Below are 13,659 nucleotides of genomic sequence, written 5' to 3' on the forward strand. Positions count from 1 at the left end.
AGTCAAGCAGTGTTTATTTTTCGAAGATCCTTAAGGTGTTTCATTGTGCTGTGTGTGGATGTGTGTGACATACATATTTATGTCTCTTTAGTAGGCTCCAAATTGACAGAGAAAACTACTAAACCACTTCCAGGGACACCAAGTCCAAAAATAAAAGGTAAGACGAGAGGAGTGGAGGCTGACTGGTGGCGTTTGCAGTTCGTACAGAAGGATAGACGACACGCGTTTGTTCCTTAAACAAGAACATCCTGATAGAAAAATGTTGTTTCTATCCTTCTGTACGAACTGCAAATGTAACAACTAAAACTAATATGATTATAGACTTGACCATTATTCAACATAATTCTTGCACCAAAGGCGATGGAAGGAATACAACAGCAACACAGTGTTCATGTTCACTTGTATGACACCTTTTAGTATGCCAATCTTCTGTGTACTTACAGTACAGAACTCAATTTATAATTATAGGCGTGTACAACTTTCAAGACATGAAAACACGTGTTTCAATTTGTGAACATCTGTGAACTCCACCCAACTGAACCACCAGACGTGCAATGGCAAATCTTTTTTCAATTTGTGTACTTACCAATCATGTTTCTTTAAATACGTCTTAGCAAGGGTGCCAACTCACCCTCAAAATAACACGTAATTTTATCTTTAACTTCATGTTGTTACCAATGTCTCAAAGCCACATCATAGATGTCAGCTAGACTCGTCCAGATGGGAATACCTAAGGAAAATATGACAGCAAAAAAACATGATTATGTGCTGGAAATCACACTGGAACCTAACTCGTTGCTACAACATGGTGTCAGAAGTCTAACCGTATGGATTTCTTGTTTCTGCAGTCCCTGATGATGTCTTCGCTCCCAATTTCATCTGGAAAGGCTCCTATCACTACAAGGGGCAGAAGCAGCCGATGACTTTGACAATCACCAGATTCAACATGACCACAGGAAAAGTCAACGTGACTCTGACTGACAGCAGCATGGAGTTCCTGCTCTCGGGTGAGTTATCTCAATTACCTTTCCCCCTTCCGGTTCCCTTCAATTGTCAGGTTGGTTTAATCAAACTCAAAATCTATCCTTCTGTATGTTCTTGTCCATGACTATTTGATTAACATTACATTACATTTAGTCATTCAGCACACCCTCTTATCCAGAGCGACTTACAGTAAGTACATTCTCCCCGAGGCAAGTAGGGTGAAGTGCCTTGCCCTACGTCATTTGGCACGGCCGGGGATCGAACCAAAAACCTTCTGATTCATAGCCCGACTCCCTAACCAATCAGCCACCTGGCCCCCCCTTAAAAATATGTCTGAGGTTGTCATGGACTGTATTGGTTAAACTCTCTCCTCTGCAGGAGTGTATAAGAACCAGGAAGCTCGTCTGATGCTGGTGCTGTACAACATGAGGGCTCTGGCCCACACCACCTTCAGCAAGATCACCGATGAGACCTGGGCCATGGATGGCTTTGTAAGTGCAATACAGTTCTGCCTCATCACTCACCAACTTGTAACCAACTTTTTAAATTTCCTTCAAAATGACACTAAGCGTTGATTATGTGGCTCTGTTTAGTCACCATGCTCCATAGATAGCTTTTCTTCTGCAACAGTGTGTCTGACGTCATTTGAGCCAAATATGTTTCTGAAAAAACTTTGTGTTGTCTTATTTGTGCCTTATTTAAGGTTTCTGCTGAACACGATGGTGGCAGTTATGTGTTTCAAGGCTTCATACAAGGCAAAGACTACGGCTCGTTTGGACTGCAGAGACTAGGTTTTAGCTCTAATTACTGTCACTCCAAGGTTATTGGTCATTGAAATCAGCACCCTTATTGTTGTACATCATCATTGTCATAGTCATCCTATCATCAGCATGGCCATCCTCATCAAAACATCCACCACATTCTCAGTACAAGATGCTGTGTGGGTCACCGAATTGCTTGGTGGCCACAGCATCCTATACACTGGTTCATTTCGACACCGTGATCAATGATCAAAAATGAGTTTGCGACGATGTCGTCTTATTTTTTTGCCAGGTATGACTGTTAAGGAGAATGCCACGACTCCTAATACCCCTCATGGCACCAACAGTAGTTCTGTAGCCGTCGCGATTCTGGTCCCTTTCTTTGCCCTCATCCTGGCTGGCCTGGCCTTCTATGTGTACAAGCAGAGGTATGGAGGTCACGTGATTTTGTATGTTACATGTTTTTTTTTATTGACCATCAGGTGTCATGTGACCGCTCGTGTCTTCACATATAGTTTTACATTGTTTCTTAAAGTAAAGGGTATAAAGTTAAATTATATACAGTACCAGTCAAAAGTTTGGACACATTTTAAGTTTGGACACATTTTCCCATGTGTCCAAACTTTTAACTGGTACTGTACACACACACAGATACACGCACACATACAGATACACACACATACACACACACACACACATACACATTCAGATTGATGTCGTGTGGTTTGCTTTTTCAGGAAAACAGATAAGACTCAATACACAGGCTGCTCGGTCCTTGAAAACAACAATGGCCAAGCCACCTTTGAAAACCCTATGTACAACACCAACGCAAAAGCAACTGAGGGGAAAGTTGTCCGTTTCGATCCCAACCTCAACACTGTCTGCACCATGGTCTGATGTTTGGCCTCACATGCTTTCATTCTGGATGAAGACATTAGTATCGGCACGTTTCTGAAGGACTGCATCCTCAGAAATTCAAAGCACACTTTCAGGAATGGATACTGTAGTTGTGCGTTTGTGTATGCGTGTCTGTACATTTGTGTTTGCGCCTGTGAGTATGAGTTTAGATCTTCACAAGATTGGTGTTGGTGAAGTGTTCTTATAGCTACTGCTCTTACACTCTGTGAGTGTGTACTTTATTAATATCCTCTGGTGTATTTGAAAATTGAGTATATTTATGCTCTGAACTGCTTTTGCGGATGGAAATGTATTTCACAGCCAAACCAAATGTAACCTTTATTCCCACTGTCACAAAGACTATGGTCCCTATGGCCCCTGGTAGCCATATATTCTGTACATTGGTTCTTATAAATAGTATCATTCTGAAGTTCACAGCTCTCAACTGAGAGATCCATTGTTTAAGTCAGGGGTGTCGAACTCCGGTCCTCGAGGGCCGCTGTCCTGCATGTTTTAGATGTTTCCCTGCTCCAACACACCTGATTCAATTAAAAGGGTTGTTATAACGACCATTCATTCGAATCAGGTGAGCTGGATCAGGGAAACATCTAAAACATGCAGGACAGCGGCCCTCGAGGACCGGAGCTCGACACCCCTGGTTTAAGTTAATCAAAGGTTATCTGTTATCAAGTTTTTGATTAGTTGAGACCTTAAGGTTTGGTGGCATGTAACTAATGAGTGCCAGAGTTTTTGTGTTGAGGTGTGTTTTTCAGTCGGCATCCACTGATGTACTGTACATGGCTGTTTATGTCTAATGGGCTATTGGCTTCTACATCAACATTCCTGTATATAAAGAATGTGCACACTTTCAAAGATCAGTGTCCCATTAGTCAGTGTAATATAATTTCAGTCTCTGTGAGTGTATATGGAGTAATGAGCGTTGATTGTAAAATCAAGTATCATTGCAGTGCCTTGATTACGTGAGGCAAGATTAAGTAAAGACATAATTATTATTTCATCAGTCAAAACAACAACGTGAAGAATCTAAAGTGTTCTGAGGATTTCTTGTATTTGATGTCAGCCTTTGTTATCTGGAAGAAGAGACGTTTAATAGTAGCTCATACTTTCATACCTGTGCATGTCTGCCAAAAATGATCTGAAATAACATTGCTGCTGTTTGTATCACTAGGTTTATCCAATCATTGTAGTGACATTTTGTACATTTATACAGTTTCGATATTTGATGGCATTCTATTTGGCAAATGTCTTGTGTTATTAATATGTAATATATTTTGTAATTTCACCTATCTTATTGACGACAAAACCATCTTGTCAATTTGGCTTAAGTCAATCAGTTTAGAATGCTTAACATTTTCAAATTAAATAGTCATTTGGTTTGAAACAATTCAGAGCCAGTGTATATGTCTGTATCCAAAATATTTTGTAAAGAGCTATATTTTTATGCAAATAAGCATTTGTAAGTTATTGAATATGTTGTGTACATTTTCACGTGAAAGATGGATATTATTATTTTATTTTTTTTGGCTAATATATAAAACTTTAATTTATATATAAAAATATAAATTAGAGATTTTGTTCTGATGTTTTTTGGGCTAGGGTAAGCTTGGATTTCAAACAGTAACTCATGACAGACACCAAATCAGTTAGGGTGACCATGTTGGCTGACCATCATCTGACAGACTTTACAGTCAAATGCAGTGTCATTACTTTCTGGAGTCATGGCACTATGATATATTTATAAAGATAGTGTTAGTTTTCTAAGGTTGACAACAAAAATAGACAGTGTGTGGTAGATAGTAAAAGAGCTTATGCATGAGCATTAGTAGGGGAATAATTAAGCAGCCTTACAGGTCACATGACATGAAAACTTCACTTTAGGAGGTTATTTAACATTAATATGAGTTAGCCTAGCCTGCCTTTGGTCCCCCAGTGGCTAGAAATTTCGATAGGTGTAAACCTAGTCCTGGGTATTCTTCTCCGCCTTTGAGAAAATGAAAGCTCAGACGCTCGGTTTGAACGTCACAAGGAGGAAGGTTACCTCCCATCTCTATGCTTTGCCCGCGCAGATAATCTGGCCCGCCCATGAGAAACTGAGCAATGACCGTGCAAGTGTTTTTATCCTCGAGAGATATCATTGCTTGCAAATGAACAAAGCATTACATTTGCTCAGTTTGGATGCACAAAGGAAAACAAAAGTATTTTTACAGTGAAGACCTGTTAAAATAATGAAGTGTCTTAATTTTATTTTCTCTGGAAATGCGTCAATATGACTTCCCAAAGTTTTGTATGTCTGCGCCAAACATTTCAGCCATGACTGTTTCCTCAACTTGAGCTAATACAAAGCTGGCCTTGCTGAAATGAAATTCTGGATCAGTACTAACTATCCTTGGTCCAGCTACAAACCTGGAAAAAGTTAATTAACTAAAGCTATATCATTTTATTGCTTTACTGTATATGGTTACTGAGCTTGCTACCCTTAGAATGTGGCTGTAACATTACCTCTGCAAGCTAACAGCTGAGTTACTGTCGCTAATGTAAAGGTAGGTAGCATCAAGTATGTGTGTGAATACACATGCTGTAACGCGAGTGTTGTACACTTCTTTGTTATTTGGATAACCATTCTGCTGTTATGGGGCACGATATTCGCCTTTCCCCTCATTGAAATGATTATGAGTGTGCACCTCTGCAAACCAGTGTGATCCGATGAGAATTGGGAAAATTCGAGGCATCTTACAGCAACGGGGCTACAAGCCATTGTGATACATCCATTGTAAACATTAGCGCACGGTGCTCTCTCCTCCTCATTAGCATTTAAAGCTACAGACACAGAAACAGCAAGTCTTGAGGAAAGCTCATTGCTCATGGTGGCTGTAATTATGCACCAAGGCTGAATTTCGGGAAAGAGACTTCAGATACAGGATTAGGGGACCACTAAGGCCTATATAAAAGCATCCAAAAACTGCATATCATGTGACCTTTACAACTAATGTGCTGATAGCAACATGGAGGAACAAGGATTGGGGAGTTGGAATATGATGGCCCAATTAGGGTTCTGAGGATTTCACCTCTCGTTCCACTGAAACAGTTGACCACTAAAGCATTTTAATCCGTTAGGTAGTGATTACGTACTGTCCATCATACTCAATGTCAATGAATCATGCTACATTTATAAAAATTTAACACTGTCTTGATGAATAACTGTCATCAATGGTCAAGTTAATTAAAAGATGGTCTTACATATTTGATTAGCATGCTTTATCACTACTATGTATGTCCTAGGAAAGTGGTACAGAGAAATCTCTAAGAAATTGTCTGTGTGAAATGCAATGATCGGATTATTTCCTTCTGATCTTTCTCCATAAATCCCTCAGATTGTTGTCTATGAAATAATGCGGTATCCTCTTTGTTCACTATCATTCTGAGCTTTACAGTCCTTACTCTCCAACCCTCTGAAGTAGAGAAAAAATACAAACTACTCCTTCTAATCATCCTGGTGGAAAAGCAAATTGAAACAAGACATGATATATTTTACTCAGATCTTCAGAAAGACTTTTCTACAACTCTCCGTATACAACAAACTGGGGATGCCAACCATGGAAACAGGGAATGAATGGTGCATAACAAATACAGTACATTAATATTAAAAGCCAATTAAATGTAAAAGTTAACAGAAGTTTAGGGAGTATAGTAAGGATTCCTCCGTCAGGAGGAACCCTATTGTAATTGTTGGTATTATTATTATTAGGATTCCTCTGTCAGGAGGGACCCTATTGAAATTGTTGGTATTATTATTATTATTAGGGTTCCTCCGGTAGGAGAAAACCTATTGTTTTTGTTAGTATTCTTATTATGAATATAGCTGCAAGCAGCGATGCGGGTTCCTCCGCAATATGGGAAAATATTATAAGAATGTACATTGTAGAAGATCAATAGTTGGACAACAAGAGAGCAAAATTACTTCATGTTTGACCAACAACAACAGGCTGAATGGAGATTTAAACTCAAGAGCATGAGGTTGCAAGTCAGCCTCTGCTGCACATCAACTGTTGAGTTTATGAATGGCCATATTGTCTTGTACATTTCCTATAAAAAAAAGGACAACGGGATGACTGGGTTGCTGCTGTAAAGAATAGCTTACTCGTAGTGCTTTAAAAAGATAGGTGGAAGGAAATTTCAAATCATACCTAGCATCATGTTCCTGGCTTAGGTTACTGAAATGAATTTGCACAACAGGCAAGGGATCCACCTGAACAATCAATCTACTTCATTAGAGATAACTCGGTGAACCGGAGGATTGATCGCAAGACTAGAAACCGTTTTGTCAGAATAACATTTTTAAAACTATGCCTCTAACTGGATTCTAACCTACAACCCTTTGCTTACCAGCACAACATCTCAGCCAATAGAGCCATTCCCAGACATGGATCATGCAGCTTTCCCCACAGATTAGAAAGCTATTTGTGGAGGGGGGGGGGGGGGGGGGGGGGGGGTTGACATTGTTTCATGTCAGAAGGGGGGGGGTTCAAAATTATTCCTTCGTTAATAATGACTGACTTAAAGTCCATATGGCAGTTTAATTTTGCGGCATTTGCTTGTTGGTAATAAACATTTAAATTGGAAAGGTTTTTACATTGTCGGGGAAAACATTTAATTTGGGATGAACTTGGGGGGATTTTAAAGGTGGGGCTGGCAAGTTAGCCCATAGCTAGCCCATAGTTACAGTGGCGTGTTCAGGGAGTGGCCTAGGGTGGCACGGGCCACCCCTGAAATCTGATTGGCCACCCCAATATCCTAAAATATGATTGGCTATATGCCCAGTCAGAGGCGGGCCACCCCTTGTGCCACCCCTATCAAAAATGTCTGGACACGCCCCTGCATAGCTAGCATGATGTCTTCTAGATCTAGATAGAGCTACGTTTACCCGGTAGTCTATCTGAACTACATCGAGATGATTATTCGGGACAAGTGGATTTGTCGGGCAAGTGGAAGAGAATGTACTTGCCCCACTGAACAAGTTTAAACTCAAGTTTAACAAGTTTAAAGTTTTAAATTGCATGTTACTTGCACTGGCCAGCTTGCAAATACTGATAGCCTACCGAAGTTGAGTTAGCCAATGTCGTTAGCGATGCTAGCTACTAGCTGTATATAACATTTCACTAGGTCTTGCAGCTGTTTGATTGACTGCAATTGTTATCAAATGTTATGTTCTCCTACTAGCTATTTGCCATAGTTGTAGTACTAGACTGAGGCTACTCTGCTCCGCGACTCACCAACGTGACGTCATCGTCAAATTGCGCTAATATGCTAATGCTAACACAAAAAATTACCAAAACTGGTCTTAAACACCATTTTGAGATTTATTGTATAATATACAGATCTTGAGTGCCTTATGTACCCATTAATCGACAGTGGTGGTTAACCTGCCATATGGCCTTAAAGTAAGGGTAGTGCCGAACATGTGCCGCTGTTTGACTTTCTACTGCAGCTGTGGAGATGTTTTTGTTAGCTACAGTACTAGACTAGTGGTAGGCTACAGCGTTGCAGTGAGCTACACTGGTTTGAAACCACAGGTCATGATAATTTCACCCACAAATCGTTTACTTGTAATCTAATGTTTCTTTTGACATACAAAAGTTTAGCCATAGCTGTGGCATTGAAGGCAGTAGCCTACTACTACACACTGCCAGTCTGACTGTGAGGCTAACGTCAAAACAAGACGCGGTCTCCCTCAAATTCCAAGTTTTACACAAATCACAAAAATATGCTGACCCGCTGGCTGTCTTCACAATAGTCATATCGTCATAACATGTCCCTCTTTCTGTTTTTTCGTGTAAAATTGAACTATAAAATTAAAAAAATACTAGCTACTATGATGCTTTCTAGCATGGCTCCCGCCTAAAATACTAGGCGGTCTCACGGGCGACCCGCACTCGTTCAAATTACAAAGACTTTCACAACCTAAATCAAAAATCCGAGATGGCAGTTTCACTCGAAATCGCTTTCTCAACAAAGGCCAATGGTTGTGCCACTCTGCAGGCTGCTCAATCATAAAAATCAAGAAGGAGCTACATTTTTCATGTATTTGAAACTGTCACAATTCCAAAATGGCTGAATATTTGAAAAAGCTGAATCATTTGGGAATATCTGAATGTCTTGTGAACATTTTAAAGGTTGACTGGTGTCTCTAGCTGAAAGTATACTGAAGTAGTTAAGTTTGAAAGAGGAAGAATCTTTTTAATGATTTGAAAGGATTTACCATTACTTTTAATGGGAGAATAATTTGCACAAAAACCTTAATTCTTTAAAGAGTGAGAAATACCAAAAGTCATGGCCAACATCTCCTGAAGGAGCTGAACGTTTGATTCCAAAATTGTTAAAGGCCAAAAAACGGCGGAAGAACTAAGAAGTTGGAACTAGAAAAGGCTGTTCCTGCGAAACAGCAGTGAGACTGCTTAAAACCTGAATGGGGATAGCTGACCATGCTAAAAAAGCAGAAAATAGTGAACATTTTGTAGAAAGTTATAAGTTGAAGCTTCAAAGCGCCCGAAAGGTATTTTTGACAGGGGCTGGAGCTGGACGAAGGCATACAACTACAGAAAAGAGAAGAAAAAGGGAAATAATTCAGAAGAATTTGAAAATTTAGTAGAACGTCATTTGCTCAGGTTTCAAAAGGCCTGAAATGTATGTAACATACATAGTTGTATGTTACATACAATGTTTGTTACAATGTCCATTGTAACAAAGGACCTGCAGCGAGATGAAGGCAGAAAAGAGAAGAAAAATGCAAAACCAAAAGTGAAAAAAATCAGAAAGAAGACAAACAATGCATAACAATTTGAAAATTTTGAACATTATTTGCTAGGAGTTTCAAAAGGCCTGAAATGTATGTTAGAAACGACCTGCAGCCAGATGAAGTCAGAAAACAGAAGAAAAGAGAAGAAAAAAATAAGAAAAAAGTAAAACAAAAAGGGGTAAAATTCAGAAAGATGAGCTGCAGGAAAATGTAAAAATTTTGCAGAAAACCAGTTGCTGAAGTCTGGGTTAAAAGAATTTGAAGGTAAAAGGACAACACTGGAATGACTTGAACTTGCTGGAAAAAAGGCAGAATTTATTAAATGGCTGAAAAAAGGTTACAAGCCCTAGCAAAAAAGGTTGAAGGTTTAAAGAAGGAGATGGGAGATTAATTCTGTTCATATTTTGAATTCTTTTTCAATCCTTATAAAATGAAGTCAGCTAAAGATGCAAAATAAGTTGAGAAAAGGGGAACATTTGATAACCAAAATACAGGAAAACATGATGGAGAACCAAAGAAGACAATTTTTGTCAAAGGACAAACTTAAATATATAAAATAAAAAGTTTTTGTTTGGATTGAAGTAGGTCTATGTGAGTATGTTCCTAAAGTATTTCTTTATGTCTCACCCTTAAACTGTTGGATATATTAAATAAGAAAAAACTAATAACACAAAGAAGATAGACCACAGACAAGAACACACTGCTTGATCTCATTTTCATTTCCCAGCCACAGAGATGTCTCCATTCAGGGGTCATGAGGACGTATTACAGCTATTACAACCCAGTGTTCTGAGTCCTGTCCTCCAGTGAACCATGAAAGTTTTGAGTCTTAAAAATCATTAATAATTTAAAGAATAACTGCCTGACTGTCTGTGGTCAGTCATGTTCTGTTATGGATTTCAAATAATGTCCATTATTATGTGATATGTTATGTTATATTTCAACAATTATATTATTAATCAAATGTTTAGTCTTACATTAATCTTTAAAACTTACAAAACTACTAATATGAATATTAGTTATAATACAAATAATTCCCAAACCAAAATACCAGCTGATACCCCACACTAAGACAGGATTCACTCAATCGTGTGTTCCATTTCAAAAGTGTGTTTCCTAATCCATTTGCAATTTTTGGGGGTCTTTAGAATGGCCAAATAAAATGTTCTATAAACTGTTCTGCTATCATTAGTTTCCATATGGTGGACAGTTGAGAACGTTTTTACTTATTAAACAATAACCTGATCATCAATGCAGGTGGCCATGATGGAGAGTGTTGAGCATATTTGATAATATAGCAAAGCCATGTTAAAGTGTCTACGCAGTGACGTCATAATTGAAACGTGTGTACCTGCATGATTGAGGATGTTGTTGAGAGCATGCACAAAATAAACGGTCAGTGTGTGAGTTCCAAGACCAAAGAGAGATGGTAGTCTGTACTCTTTTCTCCCGTGAACATTAAATACTAGTAGATAAGTGAGTCCATGAGTATGGGTCATGTCTTCTTCCTTTTATAATTACTACTAAATCTGTCCAATCCACTTATTTCATGTGTACATTTATATGTGATCACTGAAGAGGTCAGTTTATTTAGTTTAACTACGTCAATGTTTCAGTGATAAAGAAAATACAGGAAAACATGATGGAGAACAAAAGAAGAAACATTTTTGTCAAATGACAAACTTAAATATATAAAATAAAAAGTTTTTGTTTGGATTGAAGTAGTTCTATGTGAGTATGTTCCTAGAGTATTTCTTTATGTCTCACCCTAAATCTGTTGGATATATTAAATAAGAAAAAACAAAAAACACAAAGAATATAGACAAATAAATTAGTAAAAAACTGAATTCCCATTATTGGTTTCTGTGATCATACTGAAAGGCAGGGCTGAACAATGTAAGTCACCAACACACTAAACCTGCTCAGACTGTGTCATTGTCACGGTGTGTGGAGGGGTAGGACCCAAACGCAGGAGAGAAGCGTGGCATTGCGAGAACAGAGGTTTAAAAATCAAAAATTGGACACAGAAGGGTACTCACACGCAGGGGTTGTAGCAGTAATGACAAGACAAAGACTGGACACAAAACGGAAACCTAAATACACAGAACCAAACGACACACAGGCGAAGACAATGACACTAACAAGAACCAGACACAGGTGAAGACAATGACAGGGAAACACTAGGACAGGGCAAAACAAGAAACAATAGGGGGGCACGGCTGTGGCCGTGACAGTCATTTGCATTATTACTTATTTTCTGTGGTTTTATGGTAACCAAGTTTGAATTTAGTCCTTCTTGCTTAGTGAATAAAACAAGGCATAGAATATGTGAGTTATGGTAATAACAGTGTCTTTACCATAACTCACATGGTAAATATTAGTTGGTTATTACTGTTTGTTTATCGGTTACCAAATACACTGATAAAATACACTGTTTATAAGTGTTTTATTGAACACTGATAAACAAATATATAACAATTTAAATGACTCGCAGTTTTGTTCAGCCGTATCTCTTTTCACATGGTGGGGTTTATTTTCTGTGTGTGAGTCCTGTCTTATTCCTGCTATAAGTATGACTAAACCAGTTATCTCTGGTGTGCTTAAGAGTACATTTGCACATGATATCTGAAGTAGTCAAAGTTTCTAGTGACCAGATATGAGGAAACATGATGGAGAAAAACACTAATGCATTGTTCTGAAACATGAAATAAACATTTACACAGATGGACAGAATAAAATGTTACTCAGAGTCCTCCATTTTGTCCACAGTTCACTTTTATGTGGTTGCTGTTTGTTGAATCTGATGGTGCAAACTAAAGAGTCAAAGGAGCACAGAGTCAATGTGAAGATGTGAAAGTGTTCTCACCACGTGACCTTTTTCACTTTCACTGGCTGCTGAACTGCTGCCTCCATGTACCTGCTCAATGTTTGCTGCAACACTGGAAAGATGGGTCAGTCCTTCAAGAGGAAACCAGGAGTATTTTTACCTTTGAGCCTCATTATGAAGGCCTGATGCTGCACAGAGGACCTGCTGCAGCTTTAGCTGACGCAGTGGGACCTCCTCTCTCCTGATGCAAATCCTCCTCACAGATGACAGCTAAATAACACAGTAAAGCACTTATCAATGTAGTTAGAATGAAACATGTGACAGCTTTGATTTAGTAAAACATTTATAATACTGGTTTGATTAAACAATAAACCTATAGAAGATCAGTGCACACATTGTAATTACTGGGAATGTTGATTAAAGTTAGTGTATCAGTGTGACATACTTGCACAATTTCCCCTCCATCTTGAGGAGGCCCTTGGTCCCCTTCACATCCTTTATGGATGTGTGTGAAGACGGGGGACAGACATGTGACCACCAACCAAAGTCAACAGCAATTTGTCTCTAGTGGCGAGGAAGATGATGCAAGCATGAAGGTGGAACTGATCCTGAGGAGAAGACAAATATATAGTCATGAACTCTAGTCTTTAAAATCACAAGCTGAAAGGTCACATGATGCATGATAAGTTTATACCTTGAACAGTGCTGCAGAGCACAAACCATCCCGTCAGTGAGATTTAACATGTGGATGTTTCAGAAGTGTTGATGATAACTTTCTGTTCATCTGTAAGGGTCTCAGCTATGAAGGATTTACAGGAAAGGAAGGCCTACAGAAAGACAATGGAACTGGGAATTAGCATACTCAGAGTAATGAAGTTAATATTTTGTATTTCCAAAGAGAAGATCTCCACTCTACCTTCTGAAAGCTGAGAAGAACCCTGGTCACTGGCAGGAGGAGGACATATCTCTGTATGATGCAGCAGTGCTGAGTTCACTGTTACTGGTGGTCTGAGGCAGCATGATGTGTGGTTTTTCTCAGGGTCAGCCAGGTGGTCAGGTGAGGGTTAACAGGGGCCATTTTATGCTTTGCTTTGAAGAAAGACTGGGATGGCAGGATGCAGAAGATTTCTCTATGATGGGTCTGGTTTGGACTGACAGTTCATGAAGATGATGTTGAAGTGTGTGTTGTTGTGCTGGAGTTGGTGCTGAAGGATGTTGTCATGGAGGATACAGGAGAACATGTCTCCTGTCTGGAGGAAACAAAGCTAAACATCTAAACAGTTTTAGGTATAGTAGAGTTATAGTTCTTTGACCGGCCACCCCACCCCCAACCCACTTTGCCCTCCACCCCAGTGGGGTATCAGCTGGTGTTATTG

At 39.1% G+C, this 13,659-nt stretch overlaps 1 protein-coding gene across 1 annotated transcript in view; it reads left to right on the forward strand.

The window, feature by feature from the left end:
* The window catches only part of LOC124474065 (CUB and sushi domain-containing protein 3-like), a 319,489-nt gene extending 316,381 nt beyond the window's left edge, over window positions 1–3,108 (forward strand). The window contains exons 63-68 of the mRNA XM_047029923.1: window positions 92–157; window positions 849–1,007; window positions 1,363–1,475; window positions 1,688–1,775; window positions 2,038–2,173; window positions 2,483–3,108. Of these exons, the coding sequence (XP_046885879.1) occupies window positions 92–157; window positions 849–1,007; window positions 1,363–1,475; window positions 1,688–1,775; window positions 2,038–2,173; window positions 2,483–2,642 (722 nt within the window). The 3' untranslated portion in view covers window positions 2,643–3,108. The remainder of the gene's footprint in view (window positions 1–91; window positions 158–848; window positions 1,008–1,362; window positions 1,476–1,687; window positions 1,776–2,037; window positions 2,174–2,482) is intronic.
* The last annotated feature ends 10,551 nt before the right edge of the window (window positions 3,109–13,659 follow it).

The sequence above is a fragment of the Hypomesus transpacificus genome, chromosome 2 (genome assembly GCF_021917145.1).
Source record: "Hypomesus transpacificus isolate Combined female chromosome 2, fHypTra1, whole genome shotgun sequence".
NCBI lineage: Eukaryota > Metazoa > Chordata > Actinopteri > Osmeriformes > Osmeridae > Hypomesus > Hypomesus transpacificus.